The 27003-nt window shown below is 46.2% G+C and overlaps 9 protein-coding genes across 20 annotated transcripts in view; 4 read left to right on the forward strand and 5 right to left on the reverse strand.

Annotated features, from left to right (window-relative positions):
• The window catches only part of jade3 (jade family PHD finger 3), a 5626-nt gene extending 3820 nt beyond the window's left edge, over positions 1-1806 (forward strand). The window contains exon 11 of the mRNA XM_088393380.1: positions 45-1806. Coding sequence (XP_088249506.1) covers positions 45-865 — 821 coding nt within the window. The 3' untranslated portion in view covers positions 866-1806. The remainder of the gene's footprint in view (positions 1-44) is intronic.
• slc9a7 (solute carrier family 9 member 7) overlaps positions 1-6637 on the reverse strand; it is a 24579-nt gene extending 17942 nt beyond the window's left edge. For 4 of the 7 annotated variants that reach the window (XM_088393385.1, XM_088393387.1, XM_088393383.1 and 1 more), the window contains exons 1-2: positions 6472-6637; positions 5795-5890 (exon numbers count right to left, since the gene is read on the reverse strand). The gene's annotated coding sequence lies outside the window, so the exon portion shown is untranslated. Of the gene's footprint in view, positions 1-5794; positions 5891-6410 lie in introns of all 7 variants that reach the window. The other 3 variants (XM_088393386.1, XM_088393384.1, XM_088393391.1) reach the window with 2 other exon arrangements.
• plcxd1.1 (phosphatidylinositol-specific phospholipase C, X domain containing 1, tandem duplicate 1) lies at positions 2924-5275 on the forward strand. Its single transcript, XM_088393402.1, has 7 exons — positions 2924-3090; positions 3706-3832; positions 3905-4047; positions 4173-4301; positions 4422-4577; positions 4663-4846; positions 5029-5275. Exons 1-7 carry the CDS (start codon positions 3058-3060, stop codon positions 5262-5264), a joined length of 1008 nt encoding a protein of 335 aa, XP_088249528.1. The 5' UTR covers positions 2924-3057; the 3' UTR covers positions 5265-5275.
• plcxd1.2 (phospholipase C, X domain containing 1, tandem duplicate 2) lies at positions 6508-9399 on the forward strand. The gene is made up of 6 exons (XM_088393401.1): positions 6508-6942; positions 7279-7415; positions 7638-7766; positions 7839-7994; positions 8152-8335; positions 8492-9399. The coding sequence occupies exons 1-6, from the start codon at positions 6798-6800 to the stop codon at positions 8755-8757; spliced, it is 1017 nt and encodes a 338-aa protein (XP_088249527.1). The 5' UTR covers positions 6508-6797; the 3' UTR covers positions 8758-9399.
• Positions 8798-13431, reverse strand: gtpbp6 (GTP binding protein 6). 3 transcript variants are annotated; one of them, XM_088393394.1, is made up of 11 exons: positions 13273-13431; positions 11011-11178; positions 10792-10929; positions 10646-10716; positions 10298-10428; positions 10133-10203; positions 9888-10046; positions 9617-9825; positions 9405-9553; positions 9183-9335; positions 8798-9118 (listed from the first exon to the last, which is right to left on the reverse strand). In XM_088393394.1, exons 2-11 carry the CDS (start codon positions 11138-11140, stop codon positions 8998-9000), a joined length of 1332 nt encoding a protein of 443 aa, XP_088249520.1. In that variant the 5' UTR covers positions 11141-11178; positions 13273-13431; the 3' UTR covers positions 8798-8997. The 3 variants fall into 3 exon arrangements, with proteins under 3 accessions (XP_088249520.1, XP_088249518.1, XP_088249519.1); XM_088393392.1 differs by lacking the exon at positions 13273-13431 and adding an exon at positions 11235-11808; XM_088393393.1 differs by lacking the exon at positions 13273-13431 and adding an exon at positions 11241-11806.
• LOC148388889 (ICOS ligand-like) lies at positions 12423-14492 on the forward strand. Of its 3 annotated transcripts, XM_088393405.1 has the most exons (6): positions 12423-12808; positions 12921-13190; positions 13294-13602; positions 13725-13898; positions 14057-14074; positions 14105-14492. In XM_088393405.1, the coding sequence occupies exons 1-6, from the start codon at positions 12742-12744 to the stop codon at positions 14128-14130; spliced, it is 864 nt and encodes a 287-aa protein (XP_088249531.1). In that variant the 5' UTR covers positions 12423-12741; the 3' UTR covers positions 14131-14492. The 3 variants fall into 3 exon arrangements, with proteins under 3 accessions (XP_088249531.1, XP_088249529.1, XP_088249530.1); XM_088393403.1 differs by having other exon boundaries at positions 12426-12808; positions 14057-14492; XM_088393404.1 differs by having other exon boundaries at positions 12426-12808; positions 13294-13578; positions 14057-14492.
• Positions 14398-16390, reverse strand: nit2 (nitrilase family, member 2). Its single transcript, XM_088393406.1, has 10 exons — positions 16243-16390; positions 16044-16162; positions 15834-15954; positions 15651-15739; positions 15489-15582; positions 15330-15404; positions 15182-15260; positions 15012-15110; positions 14855-14910; positions 14398-14742 (listed from the first exon to the last, which is right to left on the reverse strand). The coding sequence occupies exons 1-10, from the start codon at positions 16268-16270 to the stop codon at positions 14642-14644; spliced, it is 861 nt and encodes a 286-aa protein (XP_088249532.1). The 5' UTR covers positions 16271-16390; the 3' UTR covers positions 14398-14641.
• Positions 16391-16653: 263 nt separating this feature from the next.
• Positions 16654-22318, reverse strand: tbc1d23 (TBC1 domain family, member 23). Of its 2 annotated transcripts, XM_088393381.1 has the most exons (19): positions 22229-22318; positions 21478-21589; positions 21307-21412; positions 21027-21231; positions 20790-20913; positions 20588-20712; positions 20465-20511; positions 20233-20336; positions 20030-20152; positions 19860-19952; positions 19621-19791; positions 19506-19548; positions 19285-19391; positions 19058-19191; positions 18870-18914; positions 18230-18318; positions 18023-18158; positions 17752-17946; positions 16654-17683 (listed from the first exon to the last, which is right to left on the reverse strand). In XM_088393381.1, exons 1-19 carry the CDS (start codon positions 22264-22266, stop codon positions 17599-17601), a joined length of 2082 nt encoding a protein of 693 aa, XP_088249507.1. In that variant the 5' UTR covers positions 22267-22318; the 3' UTR covers positions 16654-17598. The 2 variants fall into 2 exon arrangements, with proteins under 2 accessions (XP_088249507.1, XP_088249508.1); XM_088393382.1 differs by lacking the exon at positions 18870-18914.
• An 87-nt stretch (positions 22319-22405) lies between these two features.
• On the reverse strand, positions 22406-26549 carry tomm70 (translocase of outer mitochondrial membrane 70). The gene is made up of 12 exons (XM_088393510.1): positions 26224-26549; positions 25631-25804; positions 25343-25469; positions 25152-25261; positions 24816-24964; positions 24524-24731; positions 24322-24456; positions 24140-24247; positions 23949-24065; positions 23786-23883; positions 23537-23659; positions 22406-23466 (listed from the first exon to the last, which is right to left on the reverse strand). The coding sequence occupies exons 1-12, from the start codon at positions 26461-26463 to the stop codon at positions 23313-23315; spliced, it is 1743 nt and encodes a 580-aa protein (XP_088249636.1). The 5' UTR covers positions 26464-26549; the 3' UTR covers positions 22406-23312.
• Between the last annotated feature and the right edge of the window lie 454 nt (positions 26550-27003).

A 27003-nucleotide genomic window follows, 5' to 3' on the forward strand; every position in this document is an offset into this window, starting at 1 on the left:
CGTTCCTTTCACACATCCACCGCTAATCTTTGGTGTTTCCAAAGGCCTTGCTGCATCCTTCCCGGTGGAGAGTGTTCTGTTCCGGCCTCCTCCGAGGATCACGCTGAAGCTGAAAATGCCCAAAGCCTCCAGCATGGGAAACTCCTACACCGCGTCCAAATCGGCCAACGGGCCTCTGTGTCCGGACAACAGCGAGAACGTGTCTGAGCGCGCCAGCGAAGGTCTTGGCCAAGGCAAGCCTCAGCTGCACGGGCACGCCCGGCGAGAGGAGCGTGCCAACGGCAGGGTGGCGGGGAAGCCTCTAGCGGGCAAGCCCATGGCGGGTAAGCCTCTGGCTGACAAGCCACCGGCAGGGAAGCCGCTGGCCCTGCATTCCGCATTGCACGGCCACTCATCCAACGGCAAAGCAGAGCAAGAGCGCACCTCCAAAAATGGCCTCTTGATCGGGCAGAAAGACAGCTCGTGTCAGACACCCGGCGAGCCCGACATACCAAAGCAACCGCTGGACAAAGGTGCTTTTGGTAAGTCTGCCATGGAGCACTTTGGCAGGTCCTTCAAAGAGGCCACCATGAACTTGGTAAGGACCACTGAGGACATGCGGGCCTCGGACAAGCTCGCCCGCAAGGAAAAACTGTGGCCCAAGGCAGTGTCGGCCAACAACGCGCTTTTGTACCACGACAGCGACGGCTACTGCCCCGACCTGGAGCTCAGTGACTCGGAACCCGAGGCCAAGGGGAGACACCGGCGCCAGGGCGGCCCGCTCCTGCCGGATGTCGCCCGGAGGGGGCGTGGTAGCAGCCAGAAGGGCGGCAGTGGGCGCGGGAGACAGTCGCTAGGCGCAACCTCACACTGCGTACAAAGGTGACAAACAGACTGCCCGGCTGCACTCGTCGTGCGAAAATACGAGATTAGCGTGCTAACTGATTAGCATCGTGTTTGTAAGTAGCACAACTTTTTACTGAACAGCTCACTACAATCCATTCCTCATCGCACAGCTGGATGTACAGTGTTCTGACCAATGGACCAAAAATTTCAAGACAAAACGAGAACACCCACCAGGCCTCCAGCTGATGATGTCACTAAGCCACACCCCTCAAAATGACTGTTTTCCCTGCAGCCTGAAGAAATGAATCTCGTCTCTTGGCGGCAAAATGGCACCAAAGCAATACTTTCATATTAAAGCATTGGCCATAACACAAAAAGAGCAAGCAGGTGAAAATTTCAAATAGGTGGGGGAGACACTGTTAATAATAGCGGCCAAAAATGAACACATTTTTATTTCTACTGTATTTTGTTTTCTTTATATAAACAAAAAAGTTGCCTTGAAAAAACTGTTGAACTATAAGTAGTTCATAAAATGGATAGAATTGTTGCCAAGATGTTAATGAGGGTGTCAATCCAAATTTTTCTTTACAATGTTTTAAGACGAATCACGGCATTTGGATTCATTTTGTGTTTTTGGAAGATGAAATCCACCTATATTTATTCATCTTGGGAGGCAGCCATCTTGGCACTTGTAAGAAAATGACATTAAAAACGACTATTTTACAGCAAGTGACAAAATGGCCGCCACCTGAGCTGGATGAAAAATGGGGTGTATTTTGCTGCTAAATTCTAAAAGCACAATATCAATTGGATTATCATGTGTAGGTTTGTGGGGTCGTTTAAACAATTGCCAAGAAAATATTTGTGTTGAGTTCCTCTTTAATGTGTGTCGTCAACAAAGGACACTAAATTCTGTCGTATTTGCTGCCTTCACTTTTTTTTCTTTTCTCATCCCTGATTTAATAAAGAAGCAAATCAAGACTGTCTTGTGCATGAAATATTATTTTTTTTTAAAATGTGTTCCATTTAAAGAGATGGGGAATTTTGAAATGTTTAGAATAGACTTAAATGTAAATAGTGTAAAAAAGATTGAAAATGGATTTAACTTCAAAAATTGCTGTTAGGATAAAACAATTATTTCATTATCTTAGTTTTGTATTTGTGTGAAATAAAGCGACAATTATGAGCAATATAATCGAGGTTGTGCTGATACACGGATATAACGATAGGGGGCAGTATTTACCACGGTTTACATTAGAACCGAATTACACGCCTGCTACCTTAAAAAGTTCTGCATGAAGAAAGACTAGAAGACTTGAAACTTAACTAGGACTTGACACACACCTAACAATTTCAATTCCCTCTGATTAACTCCAAATAAAGTTCAGATGTTCTAGTAGGCTACTTTTTCCCACTAAATGGCTTTGAGGGGAAGTCAACAAGTCCCATTTACTTACTGGTAATATTATATGGTAATGTTAGCAGTAAATACATTTCATAACGAAATAACCTGTTGACTTGTCACAGGTCAAACGTTTGTTTTGAAACCCGTTTAGCAACTCCTTTTGTTAGTAACTGTGTACTTAGTGGCTATCCTAAGAGTCTCGAGAAGTCATAACCAGTTTTTTTGCATGGCGTCATAATGGACACTGAGCTTCAATGTCATGGGCGAGACAAATGTGATGGAAAAACTAAATATGCTGGGAACGACAAACATTGTTTTCATTTACAGGAATGTGAAAGCGGCTTCTGATGCTACCTACAAACTTTAATAAGTCTGAAACTTGATTCAATAACAAAAGGCAGATAACATGGATAACATTTAAACAAGTGGTAGCATCAAAAAGACTTTACAAAACAGCAATACCAAAATTAAAGTCCTTTCAGAATATTCTGAAGTTACATTAATGTCTGCTTTATTGCATCAATTCTAAGAACAAAAGCACTGGAATGTCTTCTATTCTGTCCACAACAAAGCTAGACTCAACCAAGTTAAAGGACACTTTATTAATTTAGAGAGTTATTCTTTAGCGAAAGGAATAAAGACCATTTTTGCTAAGAAGGCTCCTCATAAAGACACTTTTAGCACGATAGCAGATCAAGGCCTAAACCGGGCGGGCCAATTAAATAGCAGGGGTGGATGTGGACTTCAGTGAATTCTGACAAGCAGACGTGCAGGTGCCGTGTTAAGCGCTGAAGACGCTGCAGCCAGACCCGAACAACCAACCAGCCATGGGAGCGGCTCTCTGCGCGACTACGGAGGTAATAGTACCAATTTGGGTGCTTAAAATAGACATTGCTTACATTTGGTCGCATTTTTGGTGTAGCAATTAAGCGTGTCCAAAAACAAAACAGTTTGTAGTGAATGAAATGACAAAAAGGCGCACGAAACGGGAATATCTGGAAATTCCTATGGTCCCTGAAGTCAACACTCGCTTTAGTAAAATTTTGTTACTTCATATTGCTTTTTTTAATTGATTCACTAAAATAGCACGCACGTCATCATAGTCTGCAAACGCCACTTTCAATAACAACTTTAATAAATTTACCATGCTACGAAGAAATAGCAAGCCGTCATTGAGCGCTCTAAGTCCGGCGTTTCCGGGTAGGTTCGCTTCGCGATGCGCAAGATACATGTGATGCATTCAAATGCAGTCGGAAATTGATACACTTTCTATCCACCGATTTTTTTCTCACTTTTTCGTTGTATATCAATTAATCTATATTAATGATCTACTGTTATCCACGTCCTAAAGCGGAGTAGCCCACACTTAAAAGCACTGAATATGAAGACATTGTGGAACCTCCAGTAAACAGCTAGGGCACCAACATGCCTTTATCACATTTAATCTACAATATTTCCTATGCGGATGTTTTTACATGGAGCCGAGAAGCGAGAGGCGTGTGTCTCAAGTTCAGACTCAAGTTAAAGTTCGTATGGACAGCTGGATGAGTCACATGCCGCCAGCCCTGCAGGACATCCCGCTCAACCTCTTGGCCATTCCAGGTAGGCCACCTGCACACTCGAGTGTTCATCAGGCTTGACACACACTTGGGAGAGTTTTCCTTGTCTGTGCAGGCAGCCACAATGCAATCACGTACAACCTGGACAAACAAGGCAAATCCGCCGTCGACCCGAGCCAGCCTGACTTGCTGAAGAAGGCGGACAAATACACCAGCGGCCTCATTCGACCTTTAATGCACAAGTGGTGTGAAACCCAGGTATGATCATCAGCATGAGATGAACACAGTGGTGTGAAAACCACATTGGAGTGTCCCTCAGACTCCACAAGGGGGTGCAAATTCGACATTTATTTTCCTGTGGTGCATTTTTTAATGCGTTGCAGAATCTCACGGTGACACAACAGCTGAACAGCGGCATCCGCTATTGCGACCTGAGAATCGCGCACAGGCCCAAGGACAACTCGTCCAACCTTTACTTCTACCACGGCTTGTACAGCAAAGTTACAGTGGAGGTACGCCACTACCAGGCAGGCACGTGGCACAACAGCTGACCGCTTTGATTTTTTTTGCTTCTTGAAAGCGGTCTCATTTGCTATTTGTGGCGTAGTAAACAAAAAATGTTCTCTGGACAGGCGATTCTGCTCGAGATTCGCAAGTGGTTGGACAACCACCCAAACGAGGTGGTCATCCTGTCCTTCAGCCACTTTCTGGACATCGACAAGAACCGACACATCCGGTTGGTCAACACCATCCGAAAAATCTTCTCAGGCAAACTCTATCCCAGAACGGTACTCCATTGATATCTATTCACGGTTATGGGTTAGCTTTTGAAGTCAAGGAGAAAAGTGATCTTGTCACGGTTTTGCATTTCAGGAAATGCCAACACTTCGGAAGATGTGGCGGTCAGGCCTACAGGTGATCGTGTCGTACGAAGAGTCCACCGTCGTTTCCCGCAATGCTGACTTTTGGCCACACATTCCGTACTGGTGGGCCAACAAGGTCAAGGCACGGGACCTGATTAAGAGCTTAGAGAAGCACAAGAGCGCTGGCAGACCGAGTAAGTGCCACAGAACCCATCGACAAGTGGACATTAGTTACACATGACTTTTTTCTGTCCCTCCACTGTTGACCACTAGATGGCAGTATATACATTTATTTTGAAAAAAAGTACAGTACATGCTTCAGCACAGCCTAAGTTCTAAAGTTGCTGAATATGATTTTTCCCAAAATTTGTTTCAGGAGGTTTTTTTGTCGCCGGGATCAACTTGACAGTAGACCTGCCGTACATCACCAAGCATCTGCACAAATCTCTGAAAGACCTGGTGAAGGCCTCCAACCCAGCGGTGCTTGCGTGGCTCAAGCAGCAGCGCCCTGGCAACCATCAGCGCGGGATCAACATCGTGGCGGCGGATTTTGTCGGCGACGGCCGTTTTGCGCAAACCGTCGTGTTGCTTAACCGCAAACTACTGAATTAGGAGCACTCGTCGGAGCACTCCTCAAAAAACAAAACAAAAACTGTGTCCCGCACACACTAAACAAATAGAATAAAATAAAGCCTATCCGCCAACCAAGTTGAGAAAAAAGTTAGGGAAAAGTTTTTATTTTATAAGAATATTGTCAGTGAAAAAATATTTGCTTGTATGACTGGTTTAAGGGACTGCAATGTGATTAAAATTGTATTTCACAGGGGTGCAAAAATTAGACATACCACTGGAATATTTAATTTGTATTTGTTCTGTCTCACCGTTTGAGGACACATTTGAACGCCTTGGGTATAATCAGCCGGCTAAAACCACATGAGCACAACTAGAGGGTGCTAAGGTCCCTAACCTAGGTGGCCAAACGTGCCTAAAATCACAAACCACTAGAGGGTGCTAAAACTTCAAAAACCGTCGAAAATGCTTCGTATTTGCCTTCTACAAACAAAACCATCTCGAAATCATTTCGTGTATTCCACGTGGATTAATATACACAGTGGAAATTTTAAAAATGATTCAAGACTTACCTTTTGATTCTTTGTGGGGCTTTGCGTTGGCTCATCTTGACATTCAGGACGGCAATTCTGTGACATCATCTTGAAAGACTTGATGTCGTTTAAAAGCTGTGTGACAGAGAGGAAGTGTCATTTACTTGGCTCGTCCCCCTAAAAAATGTGAATGCCTAACTGCGTATATAAGGTTAAATTCCAATTTATAATTCAGAAAGCGCCCAATGTCATGCCTTAACCTTCGAAGTGGGACTTTTTCAATTGTTCCTCTTTATGGGGGAGTTTAATATGTGTTGTCCTGAAAAAACTTTAGCTACGGCTTTGCATTACACTAGCCCGACACACGTAGGCCTACTTTAGACCTTGCACTTTCTTGTGGTCTACAAGTGCTTGAAATTTTTAGATTATGATAACTGCGGTCGAAAGTCAAACATGAGGCCTGGTTGAGTTGGGTCAATGAGGCTTATTTGTGTTATTAAAATTGGTAGACATATTTAACCTGAACGCATTTGTTTGTTTTACTCAAATACAATTCACGAGTGCACTACAGTACTTCTTTTAAATGTAAGTATCTGCACTTAACTTGCTTGCACTTATATTTGAAAGCAGAACGTAGACTTTTTTTTAGATTTACCTTCACTTTGGAAGTCAATATTACAAATTGCAAAAACGGTCCACAAGTGCAATAGCCTTACCGCTTCGTGTTCATATTGCTTCTGTCAAGTGCGCATGCGCAGCCCGGCCAGGAAGTAAACCTGCCACCCGCATCAGACACCGGACTGGCCTGTCAAACACGAACCCGGAACGAGAATGCTTATTTCGTGAGGAGAACGATGCCATGGTGACTCGACCAGTTTCCAACCATCAACGACAAGCAGACTGACTAAAACCGCGGACTGACTTCGCTTTATTTTACCTGGATGATCCCAATGTCCACTACCACTTCCTGTTTACCCTCTGACCCTGATTCTTAAAGGCGCAGGATGAGATAATCGAAAGCGATCGATCCATCCAGCGTGAAATGTGGGGGAGGTTGTCCTCACCGACACGGTCCGTGTCCAGCGACGTTGACGAGACCCCCGACATGGATCACTGGTGCGAAGACTGGATGTCCAATTTGCCGAAGGAGCTGTTGGACGTCCCGTTGACCCACTTGGCAATACCAGGTACTGTGTCTTTAATTACAAATCTCTGTTTCATCAGTGACAACAATTAGGACATTGAGTCATGTATTGTCCTGAAATAACGTCAGTATAACTTAAAACGCATGAGTTAAAAATATTTTGGAGTAATAACCCTAAACATTAGGCGCAGCATGCTGTAATACTACAGTTATTCATACAATTTGGACCTAATTAATTTATGCACACACACATAGACACACACACACACACACGCACGTGCGCTTTTACTAAAAATTCCTTCAGCAGTACGTCATTGTAAGTGCAAGAACCTGTTCTGGTTGTTCAGCATGTGTTTGTGCACATCTGTGGGTCTTCCAGGTAGTCACGACACAATGAGCTACTGCCTGGACATCTCCTCCCCCCTGGTGAGGTCTGAGTCAGACCTGTTCAAGGTGCTTGATGGACTTTGCTGCTGCCTCACCAGGCCCACCGTTTTCAAATGGGCCACCACGCAGGTACCACCTATGGAGATCACAAATACAGATATGAACACAAGTCTGACGAGTTTTTGTCACTTCATCTTATGTCATCAAGGAGGAATTTTTACTAGGGAATTGAAAATGTGTGCTATGCAAAAAGTAAAATGTGAGCAATTCAATTCAGTTAAATTACAATTGTGCAATATTGTCATTTAACATCCCTGAAGAAACCCATATTTTGAAATGCTGTGCACTCAGGAACGCTGCATCGAAGATCAGCTGTCAATGGGCATTCGATATTTCGACCTGCGCGTGGCCCACAAACCCAACGACCCGTCGTCGGAGTTGTACTTCACACACATTTTATACACACACGTCACCGTCTTGGTGAGTGACACCCGACGCTCGCCGAGTTTCACCCTAATGAGCTCAAATGCACGCTTACCATTGACCAATCAGGACACTCTGTGGTCCGTGGCTTCCTGGCTGGAGAGTCATCCCAAGGAGGTGGTCATCCTGGCCTGCAGACACTTTGAGGGGCTCAGCAATGCACTCCATCACTTTTTCATATGCAACATCAAGAAGATCTTTGGCACCAAACTCTGTTTGCGCCAGGTGATGTATGTGGATGTGGTCTGCTTTGGAGCTGTTTCTTTCCATTGCTAGATCTTAGACATGATGCTTTGGACTATAAGATGCTTCTTTTCATTGAGTTTTTTGAGCGTCCCTTGCTCTAACTGGAGAATCACGTTTGTCTTTTTTTACCGCCCAGGAAGCCGACTGGTCCCTGAGGCGTCTGTGGGCGTCGGGTCGTCAGGTTCTCCTCTCGTACGACGCTGACGTAGCCTCCCGACACGCTGACCTGCTCCCCGGCATTCCCTACTGGTGGGCCAATGAGCGCACGGCCTGCAGCGCCATCAACTTCCTGGAGTGGAACAAGCAGCTCGGAAGACCTCGTGAGTCCACTTGACATCTCTGCACCATGACATCGGGTAGCAAGACCTGCAAGGCGCTCAAATATTTTTTTATCAAACATTTGAGGTGCAGGTATTATTTTTGTCCACTGGGGGTCGCCTTTCTCAAAAGTCGACTGCATCTGTTTGTCCCCGCAGAGGGTTTCTTCGTGGCGGGCTTAAACCTGACTGCTTACAGGAATTACATCATCACCAACCCCAAGGAGTCTTTACGCACGATGACCTTGGCTCAGTGGAAGAGCCTAAGCGAGTGGGTGAAGCAGCAGACCCCCGGCTCGGACCCCCACAGCCTCAATATCATCGCCGGGGACTTCGTGGGCCTGCTCCCCCTCTGCCCCCTCGTTGTGGAACTCAACAGGAAACTACTGACGGATAAAAAGCAGCACACTGAAAACGGATGCTAACAGAATGCTCGTGGACATTTGCACCAGCCAATCAAGTCTGTTCGTTGAACACTATTTTTTATTACTGTGTGGTAAATCGTACTGTGAACTGCGAATGCAATAGTTAGCTTGTCGTGGTGGTCACAATATTAGGAACAACTGAGTCTGTTGATGTATCAAGAGTTACGCAACAACCGCATTCATTACATTCTGCAGCCTAAGGAGTAAAACTTTTTTGACAATGAGTCATGTAGTTGGTCGCTAGCCAAACATCTTCCTGTAGCGCCCGTACGCGGCGTTGCCGATGACCACCTGAACGACGGCCGAGCCCTCGTCGGCGTCCACGCTGACGTCCTGAACGGCGGCCTCCCTGTACAGCCAACTGAGGAGCACAAAGGTAATTACGACTCGGCTTGTGGCGTCTGGTCTGAACGCCGTCACCTCACCTGAGCTGCGGCGTACTGAGGTCCACCTTCAGGCTGACGAGACGTTTGCCCGTCGCGGCCACCACGCGCTCTTCCACTGCTGACTTCAGAACCTCCAGGCCACGCCCTTCCAGGGCGGAGATGGCCAGGGCGTCGGTTTCCGTCGATTCATAACTGGAAATCAGGACGGAATATTTGTTTATTGACGTGTGCCAAATAAAAGCCAAAGAAAAAGTGACTTACTTTTCGATGAGGTCAATCTTGTTATGGACTTCGATCATGGAGCTCATGAGTGAGTCGGGCACTCGGAGGTTCCTCAAGACGTTCAACACGTTGGCCTTCTGGTTGACGTTCTCCGGATGGCTCACGTCCCGTACGTGAACCAACACGTCCTGACACACACACGAGATTAATTTGGACCAACTTTCATCGAATAACTTTTTAGGGTTGCATACCGAGTGCTTGATGTCTTCCAGCGTGGCGGCGAACGAGTCGATGAGCTGGTGCGGCAGCTGCGAAAGGAAACCGATGGTGTCCACGTAGAGGACGGTGACCCGGCTGGGCAGCAGACCCGCGTGCACAGTCACGTCCAGCGTGGCGAAAAGCCGATCCTGCGGCTGCATCCCCGCGTCGCCCGTCAGCGCTTTGATCAGCGTTGTTTTGCCTGCGGACATTTGCAGGAATTCGAATTTGCTGAAAAGATGGCCATCAATTGACGTGTCTCACCACAGTTTGTGTATCCCAGCACAGAGACGATGGGGAACTCTTTGTGCTTCCGACGGGTTCGAAGCAGTTGCCGCTTCCTGCTCAGCTTTTCCAGCGCCGTGCGAATCTTCATCTCACGTTCCCTCAACACCCTTTGCTGGACCTCCAGTTGCGTCTCGCCTGCATAGACCACCGACATCAAAATGGCCAGGTTGCTTAAAATAAAAAAACTCCCGTGGCGGTGGTCAGTTTGCAATGTTGGTTACCCGATCCGCCGATGTACCGGTTTCCTCCGCCCTGCTGGTCCATGTTGACAAATTCATTCTTCAGACGTGACCTACCAGGGGGGATAAAAGCTTCCCTTAAACACCATTTTTATTTTAATGTTTATTTTTGTTTGGATAATTGTAGCATAGATTTTTTTGTGGTACCTTAGCAGAGGGATTTCAGCCAGCGAGATTTGCAGTTTAGCCTCTTTAGTTTTGGCGTTACAACGGAAGATATGCAGCACCAGTGAGTATCGGTCCAACACCTTCACCCCCCACGCCTCCTCTAGCTCCCTCTAGAGGACAACAAGCAGATTTACAGTGATTTGGCATATCGGTGCTTAACCTTTTTTGTAAACACAGGTACACTACTAAAAAAAGAAGAAACCAATTATTCATCCCTATCTAATTTTTGGGCCAATTAAATGCTCAGATATGATAATACATCATCACGTCAATATGAAATTCCAAACTTCTGTGCAATGAGAGAAGCCGTAAAGCAGAAGACATCACCTCTGACGATGGCGACAGACGCTCCACGTTGACAAAGACGGCAGTGATGCCCGCTGTCCGTCTGATTCTCTCTGGAAGAGAACCACATGATGATTGACAACCTGTTCGACCTATGATGCGAAAGTGACGGTGTGAACACGAAGTACCCGTGAGCATCTGGAAGTTTCCTTTGCCGAAGATCTTCCTCTTCTCTGGGGTCTTGGTGGACAGGATGAGGCGATCCACCACGGTCCACTTGTCCAACGTGTTGACCAGCGCCACCGCCTCTGCCATCATCAGCTCGGCTGCGGGGGGAAGTCATGTGATCGATCGAGAGTGATTCAATTGGCCTGACCACAATACCCGCCTGGTTGACTACGATTCACCTGTGGTCAGGTGTTGCTTCCTGCTTCCCCACTTCACATCAGGGTGGAGCACAAAGATCCGGTGCGGGCCACCTGTGAAGGTCGTGGCAGGCTGCAACTCCCGGAACAGCTCGTCCGCCTCCTCCTCCATCGAGTCTTCATCCTCATCATCTTCCTGCTCTGTGAAACCTGCACATAGTAGTTTAGTTGCTTTTCAAGGTGGTTGTACTTTATTTCCCAAGCACCTGCACCTTCAGTGAAGTCGTCCGAGCGCCTCAGGATGGAGCGAGAGAGGCCAAACGCTCTGCTGCACTGCAGCGTGGGGGCATCTCCATGCAATGGAAGGCAGCTCGTCCACGCTGAGGGCACTGACGCTATTGCCCGGCTGTTGCGTGCACGGACTCGGTGCAAGAAAGACGACCACGCGTGGATCCTCCTCACGATTGCCATGTTATTTACGGACTCTCAATCACGTCATGTAAACTAACATCGTAATTCACCGTTTCCTTATACTACATAAATACTCGCAACATACTACTGTATACCACAAAACAGAACTTCATACCAATGTTGTAGAAATGCAATCCTGATTTAGCTTGCAGGCAACAGTTTCCATGGATTAAATACTACAATATATCCAGAGTTACTAACTACTAAGTAATTATTTTAATGCAGCTAAAGTGATTTAGTTATCAAGTAATTTGCGTTTGGGTGGTGTCTTCTTCCTATATCTGCAGCAATAATGCCTGCAAAATGAAATGTGGAGAAACAAAGTTTCTCGCTACCGGTGCCATATTGTTTTTTTGCGTCACTTCCTGTATTTTTTAACTTTTTAACTACTTTTGTCCAGATAACGAGCCAGCAAAAACAACGTTCGCTCATATAAGAAGCAATATACATTATTTAGTCAATGAAACAAACAATACGACATTTTGAATAGTGTTATCCGTTTTCTGTATTCTTTATGCTGTAAACGTCACTTCCGGTAGGTAAATTGTTTCGGTACGTCAATGTCAATAATGAGTTTCAGTTTCTTGTTTACAAAATACATAATTGTAAACTAAGGAGACCACAACATTTCAAATTTAATATTGTCTTTGGTGTTGTCACGGTGCTTTTCGCTATGCCACGTCTTCTCTTCAATTTTAAAAATTAGTTATTATTTATTGCTTAAAATAAAAGTAATTTCTCGTTTTTGGGGGGGCGGGGGAATTGCCTCTAGAGGATAATGACGTCATTACGCTTTAAAATTCAATTCAATTTCACTCTTTCATGGGATTTGCTTCTTCTCAAGATTTTGTTATCAGTTTTTCTAATACATAAATAATGCATGTAATATTGAACCAATGTCAAATACGAAATATTAGTACGGAATTGATAGGTCAAATATGGACGTCAGAGGTGATTCATGTCATTGAAATCCTCTCTCCCGGCCGCCTCCAGGGTTTTGTGGGCGTGTGCTCCAAAGGTGAGAAACCAAACAGGTTGGACCGAACACACCAATGGGCCCCTCCTGATACCAATTCAGCAGTTTTGAAAGCGAATCCTTCATGTCTCATTTTCCTTTTGCTGGTTCCCACACTTTTCACGCCGCGAGTGTAAAGAGGAGCGACAAAAACTTTGACGGCGCGACAAGACGCAACATGACGCTGACATTCCTTTGGGGTGAACAATTGATGTGGAGTTAGACAACTTCAGCGTCAAGAGTTTTCATTAAAAAAGGGGAAATCAGTGTTAGGGGGCTTAGAGGCGATGCGCGGGCCACTGTGGAGCACAGGACTACTGCTCAGCTTCTTCTTCACCTGCTGCAACGCTTCGAGTAAGAATTAAGCCCATTTTTGATGACGTCATGGAGTGGTCTATCTAATGAAAAGGCTAACAAATTGGTCCCTTTACAAACAAGATGAAAATTGTGGAAATGCTCTCCACAGAGGAGGAGTGCATACTGGGCATTGTGGGCCAGCCGCTGCGGCTTTCCTGCTTTTACCCGGAAGCCCTCAGCTTGGCCAATGTCTCTGTTGATTGGAGGAGGAATGAGAAGAAGGTGGTTCGAGACGAAGATGACGGCGCTCTCACCGGCAATTTCACACTAAGCCTGCCCGCCGTGGACCCGGAGGAAGACAACGCATCCTATAGGGTCATTATTACCGCTCGGGAAAACCCCAGCCTGGAGGCCTGCTCGTTTTGTGTCAGGGTCGCTGGTAAGTTTATTTTATTGGCCTATTTTATTAAAATTTCATTTACAGCAATGTTGAAATTAGAAAATAGAGACCCGAGTCTTACCTCCGTGTTACTTCTTCTCAGCTCCATTTAGCGCTCCTGAGCTACGGTGGGAGGCGGCGGTGGAAGATGTCCCCAGTGTCTTCCAGTGCGATTCAGGCGGCGGCTTCCCCAAGCCGGTTGTGGACTGGCTGATTGACGACGGGGCCCAGGAAATCCCAGAGGGCTCGGTACAGACCCAGGTGGAGCTGCGGGAAGACTCTCGTCTCTACTACGTCACCAGCTACTTGTCCGTCAACGTGACGGACAACAACGTGTCCTGCATCGTTCACAACACGCTACTCAACCAGACCCTTACCTCCACCACATGTATGTGGGATGTCACTGCTGGGGGTAAGGGGAGGTTTGTGATGTCACTGGAAAGGGGGGCGGCATGGCCAATATGGTGGCCCTGATCTATGCACGCTATATGTGACGTCTGGGTCCCGATGGCTTCTTCCTTTGTCTCTGCTTAGACGCGGTGTGGCATGGCCCCGTGGTGACCCGGGCCAAAGACGCCCTGTGGATATTCAGCACGGCTCTGTGCGTTGTGGTGGGTATCATGGTGGCCGTGGGCTTGGGCTACCAGATCCACCTGGACCGGGTGAGCAAGAGGAAGAAGATACAACACCAGAACAGAAGGGACAGAGGTAAATATAGGCGGGCACTGAAATAGTTTGGTCTCGGATCAAACTCTCACATGTGCATTTCGTCAAAATTGGAACTTTTTTAAAAATGATTAAGGATTTGGGTAGCAACTATTAAAATCATGCAGTTAGATTTTTGCATTCTCTACTGCCATCTACAGGTTACCGCAGGAGACGTCAGAAATCGAAGGAAACAGAAGTGGTCTCGTTGCATTCGTGGGAGTCCAACGTCTAATCGTCCAACTTTGAAATGTTTCTTCTGCACGTGATCAATATTGAACCGCAAGTTGGCTATTTTAATTTGAAACAGACATTTCATACTCGGAAGCACCTTCCTGGAAAGTTAGAAAAATAAATTGACATGTTTAAAATAATATGTACAAAAAGCTCTCAAGGACTCATGGAGAAGATTGAAAAGGAAAATGAACCTCAATTGCCTAAGCCATAAATAAGGTGTAATTTTTTTAATGGAGGATTCACCATGAAAAAGGAGATGTGACGATTTGTTCATCACTGCTCGAATATTTTAATGAATTCTTGGCACTTTAGCTTTGGAGCTCTTATAGTTTTTTTCCAATAAATTCTTTTTTTTCACAATGTGTTTATAAAAATCATTCTTCATTCATCTCAAGTCAAAAAACACACCTCTACATCATTGTCCATCTGATGACGATTCCTATCGATCATGATTTTTAACATCAAACAATCACAAGTGAAAAACGTTCACCATCTTGTCAGTCGGTGGGTCATCTAGCCTCTTCCTGCGGGGAGGTGACGGCGTAGACGTCATGGCGGCGCTGGCTGGTGATGGGGATCTGCTGCCGAACTTCAGCCAGGTACTGAAGGTCTGAAATCAGCGTGCCGCCGAATGAAACACAAATTTAGACGATTTCATAAAACAAATATTCAAATTCAGGCTGTAAAACTTAGTCCAGTGCTTCTGTGCACTTGACACTCACCGATATCGGCGTAGATCACAGTCTCCTCCGCTCCGGCTTTCGAGATAACCTCCCCCCTTGAAATGAGACATCTTGGTGAAGCAGCATGTGGCTCATTCTTGTATTCTCTCCCATTCAAACAACCTTTAAGCGTTTCAAGTCAAGTGTTGCGTCTCACCAGGGGTTCACCACAGTGCTGTGACCCCAGGCCACGTAGGAGGCGCTCTCATCCCTGGCGGGCGAAGCCGTGGCCACGTACACCTGGTTGTCCACAGCTCTGTGAATCACAGATATCTTCAAACCATTCAGCTCATGAATCACAGTACCACTGTATGTCTGAATACTCACCTGCCCCTCTGCAGGAGCTCCCAGTGGGCTGGACCCGTGGTCATGTTGAAGGCTCCTGGGTAGAGCAACAGCTGACACCCTGATCAGCAGAGAAGAAGAACCTGTCAAAAACCTCTATGACAAACATCAACGTTGGAGACACACTCACCCTTCCTGCTGTAGAGCTGCGCCAACTCGGCAAACCTCAAATCATAACAAATCCCTACGCCCACTTTGCAGAAGGCTGTGAGTAAATATAACATTTGGAATATCGTCAAGAAGAAAGAAAATAAATAAGAGCAAGTCAGAATAAACTGACAGCACTCACGTGTTTCAAACATGGACAAGGTGTTTCCTGGGCTGAGCGTTTCCGATTCCTGGAAGCAGATCTTGCCTGGAATGTCGATGTCGAACAGGTGGATCTTGAAGAGGAAAAAGCAACTGTGTGTTGTGTCTCCGTGTGTGGAAGTCAAACTTCTTGGTGGTGTACCTTCCTGTGTTTGACAAGGAGCTGTCCATCAGGTCCAAACACCAGACAGCTGTTGTACAACTTCCCTGCATCCTCCTCAGGGATGGAACCTAGTGCAATGAGAATGGAGATAAAAAAATGGTGTTACACGTGAGAATTAGTGTGAAAGATTTGTAATAAATTGGGTTAGATGATGGTTCTCACCTCCTACCAGGTAGACCTTGTTGTCCTTGGCTGCCTGGGAAAGAAGCTGCGTGGACTCTCCTGGGATCTTCTCAGCGTAGGTGGGAAAGAAGCCGCTCCCATAAGGCGAATTGAAGCATTCCTGAAAGTTTTTAATTTCATAAAATTTAATGTCAGTGACTCTTAATGCGCATGCGCTAAATAAACAAAAAAATGGTACCGTCTCCTCACCGGAAGTAGCACCACTTTGCTGCCTTGTCCCGCCGCCTCGTCAATGAGCCTCCGAGCCCGGCTTAGGTTGTCCGCCTTGACGCTTCCCACCTGCAGCTGGATGACGGCAAGCCGGAACTCTGCGAGCAGCGACAACAAGACGCTATTATATGTTTTGTGTTTTCGTGAGGCTCTCAGGCCATAAAAAAGACACACTTACTGGACATTGCCTTCGCTATTGTAGACATGAATACGACAGTTACTTGTAACTAGTGTTCGTGCGTGGTGTATGTTTATATGCTAACTACATTTAGGCTAGCCGTCAACTGCTCTTCAAAGTAAAAGTTAGATATCAAGTTGATTTCTTTAAGTAAAGACTGATGACAGTATTGATAGCCTTAAACCTTGAATATAGATTACACAATTCAACATTCATAGTTATTCATCGTATTTTGGCGAACTAGGTGTATACGCAAAGCCACAAGACTTTACTCTGAAATGTAAAAGGAAGTGACGTTTTCAGGGGCGGAAACCCGTCCGCCAATCGCGTTTCTGTGCGAAAGTTTTGATTTATTAACATTATGTGGAATTTTCATTATTTAGTTAATCAAAAACGGCGATTATACAGCAGTGATATCGTTTTGTTTATTAAAATGGGAAATGTTTACAAAATAATAGCAGTACAGTAAGGTGCAAATTCAACCTTTTTTTTTTGCATTGCCAGCCGAGTGGTGCCATTCTTTTGTTAGTGATGTTAACCAGTGGTATTAAGACTAGGACCCATAGTTTAATTCTTATTCATATACTTGCAAGTGTAATATTTACAGCACGATGCATTGGCGTAACGATCAGAGTGAAAAAAAGGCATTCGTTGAAAGTTTTGTATTCAAGTTTGTGTCGACCGTATTCTAATCAGTATGTATAATCAGTAATGTTTCCTTTAAAGCGCAAAAGTAAACTGCAAATAATTCTGTAATGAAACAAATGTTGATGCTCAGTTGCTACATCACACGCGAGATGAATTTAAAGCCTTGCTGCGTACTCTTAACTTAGGAGATGCTTCACATAACAGCAGTACATATGTACATATTTATAATGAACCTCACATGGGGGTTTCTACTTAAGGCTGACTGCTGGAAAAAAATCAAAGAACCTCGCCTCGACTGTAACATTACTGCTACTAGTTCTGTACATTCAGTACTTGTCCGCCTAAATTAACCGATGTGGAAATAAGACAGCGAAAACACTGTTAAACATTTAACAAAGTGTGTCATATAATCATTGAACACCCGCTTGGATAGTAACGCTACCTTAAGGCCAGAGGAAAGCTTCCAAAGTGGAATAGCACTGCTTTAGAATGAACAAATAATACAGTATAACCAATATATATATATATATTTCATAAGTTAGTGTAAAGAGGGCAGCATGATACGCTCTGGGCTCCCGCAGTTGTGCAGTGGAGCGGCGTGGCATCCGGGAGCCCACGCCGCACCGCGTCGGGGACCCGAGGTACTTCCAAAAGTTTTTGTTAGGGGCAAGCGGGCACCACACGCCGCCGTTGTCATCGTCTGTCATTTTACGAAGTCTCCAGCGCGTCGAGGACCTTCATGATCTGCTGCTTGATCACCTTGGTGGCGTCTCCGGCGTTGGGGATAAGATATCTAAGAGGAGGCAAACACGTGGATTAGCGACTCATCCGAGCACACCAAGTGATTGAGCAAAAAATCACCGTTCCACTGCGGAAATCTCCACCCCGGTGGAGTTGTTGGTGCCAAACTTGAAAGTGATGAGCTCCGGGTGCTTCTTCTTGGATGTGATCTTCACCACGGAGCTCAGCGCTTGTCTGGACTGGATGTAAGCGAAGCCCTTCCTGGCGGCGATCTCGCGAAGGCAGTACATGTGCGTGGCGGTGACCAGCAAGTGGCTGCAGTTGAGCGCAAAAAAACCACAACGTAAGAACACGATAAAAGAGAATTTCAAGAAATAAAGTTTTGGCTCACCTGGGGAACATGTGACCGGTCTCCTTCACCTCGTTGCACGGGATGTGATGCTTGACGTCGGGTTTGTTGATCCACGTCTGAACGTTGACAATCTCCTTCCGGTCGTCGTCCGACATGGACGAACTGTCAATCTCATCTAAAAGACGCAAGGGGGAACCCGTGGATAAAAACACTCCTCACATCTGATGATGAAAGAAGAAGATTCACCTGTGTCGTACTCCTCTTCGTCGCCGATACTGAAAACGGGCTTCACTCCGCGGTAAGGTTTGCCCACGCGGTCGCTGCTGCTCACGTGTCTGAAGAGAGGAAACGCTTTAGTGTGGGGGGGGGGGGGGAAATGCCGAGACTGTGGAAAAAGCCCAATTCATCTATTTGACACAAATGGCGATGGCAGATGAAGACCTCCAAGCTGCAGAAAAAAGGAAAAGCTTGACAGGAATTGCTAGGAATAAAGCATATAATATAAAGACAATGAATTCACTTTTAAAGAGGATCTTGCCCAGCATAACTGAGAAATTCACGTTTGTAAACCACTGTAATGACCAACGCATCCCAACAGATGGCGATGTTGCATCACATTGGTTTTGAGATTGGCACAGCTTTTGCTAGACAATACAAATCAGGCAGTGAGTCTCTTCTGCGTGACAAAAAAGACAATGAAAGCTGAAGTGAGGATGAATCAACCAACGCCTTCAAAAAAAATGTTAGTGAAAGCATGACGACTAGCATGTGTGTGTTTGTTTGGGGGTTAAGAGAGAGCCATGAATGCTAATACAGAGTGGCATGCGTGAATGTGTTCTTCAGAGCCAGTCGCTGGCATGCTGAGAGCTCAATAGCGAGCGCTTACCTATCAGGAATCACCTTCTCTGGCCAGGGCAGATTGAAAGATATTCTAGCATGAAATAAGGTACAAGGTACGGTGAATATAATTTGTTTTGGGGCTTGCGGTGAGCAACACTGACAAAGCTCAAGTCCACAGTCGGACAAATATTTTCATTTCCACTGCCGATATGGGCCCATAAAGGAATTGCTCACCTGTCCACAGGGGTGGAGGTGTTTTCAATGAAGCTGATCATCTTCTCTTTCACATTCACCGACTTGGACTTGAGAGCAAAAGTCATTTTGTTGACCAAAGACTTGACGCCTTTGCCGTCGCTCAGAGACTCCCCCTGGTGGCCATGCAAAAGAACAAGAAACTTGCTCACTTCCAACTCAAATGTCAACCAAGAAGCAAAAATTAAAAAAAAACTTTTCTGCCGTACGTCTGCCGAGCTGAGGCTGCTGTGAGATCCCGATGTGCTGACGATCCAGTGGATGTACGACGAGTCCAAGCCCTCCACGTTCATGTCCACCAGGTGCTGCTGGAGAGCTGAGAACAAACATAAACACCAAATTATCTGTCACTTTAATTGTGCTTGGTTATCCCTTCCTAATTTATTCATTGAAGCAATCTGAAAGGCTTTTAAAAAAGAACTATACTCACCCATGAAGCCCCCCTTAGCAATGCTGACATACTCTTTATTTTTCTGCAAGACAAAGCTCTTAGTCAGCATAAAATGAGCCTGTGCGTTTTAGCCTCCCCAATTTGAGTTTCTCACCTGCAGGAAGTGGGCCAGCACCATGTTCATGTACATGTCCTCCTCCTCTCTGCCGCTGCCCATGAAGCACAGGTGCTCTCCGCTGGCGACCGAGCCCGACTCCAAGGACTGCTTCTGAGCCTCCAAGAGGGACTTGACCGACAGAGCAAACTCGGACGGGTTCTGGAGCATCTGTGGCGAAACGGAAAAAGTGAGCAATTGACAAGAGAAGCTTCTGAGTACCACTGACGCCAACTCACCAGGTCTGAGTCCAGATGGAAGGCAGTGGACAGATGACCTGCGTTGTACTGCTCAGCCGGCCGGCAGTCCACCACAAAGAACCGCACCCCATCCTGAGGAGAATAGAGGGAGGTGGCGGTACGTTAGCTTTTATTCTCTTGCATTTTAAAATGGTCAGCAGCTCAGCCACCTGCTGATGTTGGTTGGCCAGGAGGATTTCTGGGACAGACACAGGGAGGCAGAGTGCCTGACTCAGGTCGATGTCCTCCTCCTTCAGAGCCACCAGACTGCTACCGAACAGGTTTTGGTTCATCTGGAAAGAGAGAGAAAGGCGTCAGCGGTCGACGTCAGACCAGGATGTGGTAGATGATGGCCAGGAAATGGAAGTCCAACCTTTCTAAGCGACAGTGGAGTTTTGCTCTGGTAGTACTGGGCCAAGGAAAATAAGTCCTCGATGTCCTCTGCTTCAAGTAGAGCAGGAGATTCTTCCAGCATTTCTGTGACAGATGTTATTTATTAAAAGTGATTTGGCGCCATCTTGAGGCATCTAGAGTGAATTACAATTTTTTTTGGGAGGGGGGGGTAAATGAACAACTCAAGCACGAAGACTGAGGATCATACTTACTGATGATGTCATCTTTGCTGTCTCCTTCTCTGTCAAGGATGGACTCTCTACAGGTTGGATATAAAAAAAAAAAAGTAAGAAGTCCGACTCTGTCTCTCTCTGAGAAAAACGGAAAGACTTTACTTGGCATTGACGAGGATGATGAGCATAAGGAAGAAGATGAGGAACGGGTCCGCTTGTTGGAGGTAGCAGTCCCACAGAGCCTGGGTGACGTCGGCCGGGCAGTGGCTGGAGAACAGGCTGCCCATCTGTGGAGGACACAAACAGTTCGGGGACATTAACAGCGCAGTGATGGAAAGAATCTATTTGAGGAATCCCAACACACCCAGTTGATGGCGTAGGAGTCAGGCGTGATCTTTTTGGTATCCAAGAAGGAGCAGAGTTCAGGTTCGTGGTACTGCAGGAGCAGTCGGTATAGGTGGAACGGGCGACCTTTGGGCACACACTCCCTGAAAGGGGAAAAAAAAAAACATCCTCAAATGATGTGATTTAATAGTCAACTTTTATACACAAAACATTTCGATTGAAAACAAATAATTGTTTAAAAGGACAGCACACCCACCGGGGTATGTGCTTGTTCATAATGGCGTAGAAGCAGTTGTAGAGGTCGCTGCGGGCCAACCGAAGGCCCAGCAGCGGTTTGAGTAGATGCGGCCAGCTCAGGTCTGAAGTGAAGCTGATATTGCGCGACTTGCAGTAGAAGGTGACCACCGCCTCCACGTCGGACACCATGTCGCCGCGCTCCTCCTCTGACACTTGAAGCTCCTCTGAATGTGGGAATCCACAAAAGAAAAGTCGCCCCAAATTTTGTTCAAACAACGATTGATTGAGCAGTTCCTCACCGATCAGCTGCTGACTCCGACTATGAATGAGCGTCTGTTCTGGTAAATCAAGGATGCCATCCCATTGGGCCAGAGAGTCTCCTTTCCCGGACACGTTCAGTGCAATCTGGCGACACACAATAAGCCGTTCAACTTCCCGCCATTTAAATCGTCATTTTCAGACAACTGTACCTTCCACATCTTTGCTCTCTGTTGAGCTGAAGTCTCCTGAGGGTGGACGACACCTTTGTCCATCTCCATGTCGGAACTACCCGAGTCCAGAGCCTCAGCTAAATCTTGGTCCCTGATGGGACAAACCGAAAATTATCAATTAGATTTTATGTTTCACGAGTGTTAGGAACAGGTGGTAAAATATCTATGAACCGATACACCACTCCCCTAACACATCACATTCCATTCATTCCGATGGGATGATGATGTTGATCTGTCCTTTATGACCCTATGCAAGTCGGTCAAGCAGAGAAGCGAGGTATTGTGTCAGATATCTTTAAGCACGTCAAGCAGCAAGGGAAACGAAACAGAGGCCATTGTTGAATCGAGTGTTCCGCTTTGGTTGTGCTTGAGCGCAACAAATCCCAGCTATCAATTGGACTTGCTCATTGTTAGCATTCTCAGCGAGTTAACCGGCGAACTAGATATGCTGACCAAGCGAAAGATATCCAAAATAGGCATTTTTTTGTTCGAAAGCTCCTCAAAAATACACGAGTAAGTTCGAGTGTGACTCCTAACGTGGTGACTAATTTTAATAAATGATAAATAGCTGGCTAAAAAGCCAAGAGTACAACACGGATACAAAAGCAGATTAACAACACAAATTTATCGTTCATCAAATTCGGTAGACCCGCCGCGGATAAAGAACGTCCGACTGCAGGAAACTGAGAAATGTCGCTTTACGAAAAGGACAAAAAGAAGATTGTCTCACCAGCTGCCCCGGAGCGCTTCCTCCACCGAATCCGCCATTATTGTGTTGACGAGACACGTCAAGTGCCGAGAAATATCGCGAGAGTTTGTTGACGTCTGAGGGGCGGAGCTAACGTGTTTTGTTTTTGCTTTGCGTTGATTTTTGTTTATTGTAAAAAGTGAAAGCACATCAACAGTCTTTCCAGGAATCATAACTTTATTAGGATTCAAATTCTATTTCACTTTGGTCACCATACACATCGATGAAGAATGTCAGTAGAATTTGTCAGTCAAAATCAAAGTGTCCATCTCAAAACGTTTACAACAATTCCAATCGGAAATTTGTGCCTGTCTGTAAAACGAGAAACAACAAAAAAAGGCTCAGGTAATGAGATTAAAAGGATGACCCCCCGCAGGTGAAAAGGAAACGAAACCAGTTTTCTTGTCCCCAACAGGTAAATTAAATCGTACAACTGTTTTAACAATGCAGGTGCTATAAAAAGGAGGCGTTTTAAGACGGCCTGATAAGATTGATTCTCCTAGTGTTCGAACAGCGCAGGCGTTGCATTTACATTAGAAAGTGAACATGCTGCACGCAACGTAGAAAAAAAAAAAGAAACAGGCAATTCAATATTTTAAAAAACAGGCAAAACGAAAAAAGAAATACCATTCCCTGCTTCCGAATCAACTTTTGCATACAGGCCCAAGCATTCCCAAGACAGACATGACATATTTGGCTACATGTTTTGAATCTTCAATTTGGAACTGATATTGGGAGATAAATGGAACAAAACACTTTGATAGTCAAACTTTCTCTCACAGTATTCTCTGCTGACAAGTCACAAGTCCCATTTTTTTTAATCGTACTAACTGTCATTTGGACAAGTGTCTTCAGCCATTCCTGGGTGTGACACGTGGTGGGGAAAAAAAACCCTTAAGCATTCCAGACTTTTTTTCAAACACAACGTAAACACGATGCTCAGGCGGGCTCTTCGAATTATTATTTTTTACATTATAATCCATCTTTTTCCTCACCTCGCTTAAACAAATCGATGCAGTTACACAGTTACGATTGGAGAACGATCAACCTTCAGATTGATGTCGAGTTAGAGCGTTGGCGGCTTGAGGCCGTACTTCCTGGCCACCTCCGTCTGGGCGTACGCCGCGTCGCACAGCGAGTACAAGTGTGCCATCTCCATCTCCGATTTGGCCAGGTTGATGGCCTTGTTGAACATCTCTATCGCTTTGTCCAGATTGCCCCTGGGAAAAAAAAAAAAAGTTACCCTCTGGTTATCTCACATCTAGAAAAAGGTCAGTCGGGTCAACTCACCTTTGAACTTCAATTGTTCCCATTGTTTCATAGGCAAAGTCACATTTATTGTCAATCTCGATGGCCTTGCTGATGAGATCTAGACCCAAGTCCAGGTCTTGCTTCCACTGGAGCTGTAACAATCTGCACAGATCAGAATAGGGATCAAGATTTATAGCACACTACGCCACACCCTTTTTAAAGGCTCGCTGAACCCAAAGCAGATCTGTAGACATAAAAAGTAAGAATCCTCCGTTGTGTCAGACTTACCCTTTGTGGACATATGTCGTGGCGTTGTCGGGTTCCAGCTCAATACACTTGTCATACATCTCGTCGGCTTTGCCAAACTGCTGCTGATCGGTCAAAGCCTAAGAAGGAGGTATGAAAATGTTCAAGTATTGATGTCACGCTGAGAATAAATCTGAGTTCTTACCTGAGCGTAGAGCGCATAGCCCTCAGCGCACTTGGGGAACCTTCTGATAACGTCCTCAAAGCCATCCATGGCGATCTGGACTTGTGATGGGTTGTGGCCCGTGTACGCTTGTCTATACTGGAGGACGCCGGAGTGGTTTGTCATGCAAAGTCGTTCACGCTAAAACGTGGCGGACGATTGTCAAAACTCACCAATGCGAAACATTTCTGTGCCTGGGCGAGAGCGGAGTCGGGCCTGAGCAGGATACACTCGTCAAAGTCCCCCACGGCTTCATCCACCTGGTCCAGCAGGATCTTCAGCTGAGCAAACATAACCACGAGTCATAAAACAGCACTTCTGGAAATAGTATAGAATTGATCAACCTGACTCATACCTGCCCCCGGTGGTGGTACACGTCGGGGTTGCGCGTGTCGATCTCCGCCGCCATGTTGAAGTCCTGCGTGGACAGCATGGGTTGCTGCTGCTGCATGTACATGCTGCCACGCTTGATGAGAGCGTTGGCTCGCAGCTGCCGATGAGAAATAGATTAGCCCACACCAAAATAAAACAAGCAAAAAAAATAAAAATTCAAGCACCTTGACGTTGGCCTCTTGCATGTTGATGACGCGGTCCAAGTCGGGCTGAGCGGCGATGGCGTTGCCGATCAGCAGGTAGAAGGTGGCGCGCAGCAGAAGCGCCTCGGCCGTGTAGCGGCCCTCAGAGTCCACTTCCTTGGTGCACTCGCTGATTATCTTGTCGTAGTTCTCCTCCTCCATGAAATGCTTGGCCTTCAGGTAGCCCGAGCTAACGAGGTGGAGCAATTTTTAAGAGCGCCAAATAGCAAGGTTGCCATCCCCTTGAGAAAGAGCAAATCATCTTCCCTCATACCTGGCTGTGACTTCAGAGGCCTCGCCCTCCTTGTCCTTGTCCTCATCCTTCTTCTCGCCCTTCTGCAGGGGCTGTGAGATGATGTCATCGGTGAAGGAACCAAAGTAGGACTTGATGAACTGAGGCGAAGGCATCATCGGCTCACGGTTCTGGAACAGATGGAACATGGTTACTTTCCCTTCAAGCAAGTTCATTTACTATGCTTATTTCCAGCCACTAGGTGTCAGTGTTTCTCCCTGAACACATACATATAAATATTTTAAATGGCATTGTTTTGAATACAGTTTTTGAAGTATTTTAGTCTATAGTTAAAGTGCAAACAAGGAAAGTACATACCTTGTATTTTTCTTTAGCCTTCTCCTTCCCCAGCTGCTTGAGCACCTTATCTGCCAGCAGCATGCTCTGTTGGTTCTGGAAGGCCTCCAGGATACACACAGCAGTGACATCTGTGATACCACACAACCAGGAATGTCACGCAAAAACTTTTGTTTTCATTTTCACCCCTCACAAACATCTACACCTCTCACCTTCCAAGCATTCCTTCTTATTGTCCAGCTTCTCCAAAGCTTTGGCCCTCCTGAAAAGAGCTTTGACATAGCGCGGGTTGAGCTTCACAGCTTCTGAGCAGTCCTGCACCACCTCAGTCCATTTCATCTGTGGAAAAACAAACGATTAGATGAATGAATGCGAGACAGTTATATAAGCAGATTATAAACCTTTTAGGGTTGGAAATTATGCAACAAAATCTAACATCAACACGCCTGATCTCCTCAAGCAGCAGAGGACTCAAGAACTTAGTTGAGTGTGGTGCCAACCTGCTGTTCGAAGGCCGCTGCTCGGTTCTGGTAGAACGTTGACAGGTCGCTTTTCTGCTCGGCTGGGCAGAGCGCGATGGCCTCGGTGTAACACTGGATGGCATTGTCATACTTGGCTGCCTTAAAGTATTTGTTGCCTTTGTTCTTTGCTGCTTGGGCCCTATCCAAAGGGCTCTAAAAGGGGAGGATCACAGGAGCAATAACCAACTTGCAGAATCTGCCTATGTCGCAATCACTTCAATTAAATTGACATAATTATACTTGTCAAACATAAAACACATTTTATGTTCAAGTTAGGTAACAATGAAATCCTGACGATAGCATTGTCACGAATTAGCAACCAGCCCTGCAAATGAGTGAGCTCGTAGCATTAGCACATTCTCATTTGTTTAATCGAGTCGATACACCGACTGCGCGTGGCCTCCCCAGCCGGAGGGTAGGCTGTCACAGGCAGGTGTCCTTGGGTACGCGTCACCTCAGTGGCAATGACACACCTTCGGCCGGATAAGCCGCCCAGCAAGCCCCGCGGCACGCTACAACCCTCGCGGTTGCGCCATATGAAAACGCCGCCAAGCGAATAGGCCGAGAGGTACCATGTTGTCCAGCCCCTGGTTGGCTCTCGAAGCGCTGTCTTGGCCCTGCTCCGGACTGGCGCTGCCTTCTGGTGTTATCCGTTCGCCACTGCCTTTCCCCGGGCGTCCCTTCGCCTTGCTGCGGTTCCACAGGTACACAGCTCCCACCCCGAGCACGATGGGAGCGCCGACCAGCAGAGCCAGCTGCCAACGGGGGAGGCCGGTGCCGGAATGCGGCTCTACTGGCTTGGAGGCAGCCATGATGAGCAACCCAGGATCGGCTAGCACGCTAGCTAGCAAGTTAGCAGCTCTGCGCAAGTCGTCTTCTTCGCGTGCTTGGAGCAACGTGAAGAATCATGGGATAGCGGCTGACGGGAGTTGTAGTTTTTTAATGGTATCATTTGTAGTCCAAACTTGCTTCCGATTACTTCAGGTCCAATATGTTATTTTGCGTTTTGACGGTTTGTTCTCTTGTCTCAAATAAAATTTAAAGGTGCTTTAGACATACAAACAATCCATTTTTGTAACAATAAATCTGTTTTCAAATACAACCCCTGCCTGAGAAACCCCGAGCTTGAATTTGAAATCCTATAAACTGAGCTAAGATGATCCAAGTCTCCTTAATATTATTGGAGTAATTTTAGCTCTAACACCTCTTCGTTATAGAGATTTTATTTAAGCCTGACGGGGTTGACTGTAGCTGACTTTGACGACTGGTGAGTGTCGGTCACAGGTCGAGAACAAATAGCCGGGGGCAAAAAAACATTGAGTGGCGTCCAGACACAACAGGGCTCAGCTCCC

This window comes from Syngnathus floridae, chromosome 13 (assembly GCF_059516105.1).
Source record: "Syngnathus floridae isolate MCC-2025c chromosome 13, RoL_Sflo_1.0, whole genome shotgun sequence".
NCBI lineage: Eukaryota > Metazoa > Chordata > Actinopteri > Syngnathiformes > Syngnathidae > Syngnathus > Syngnathus floridae.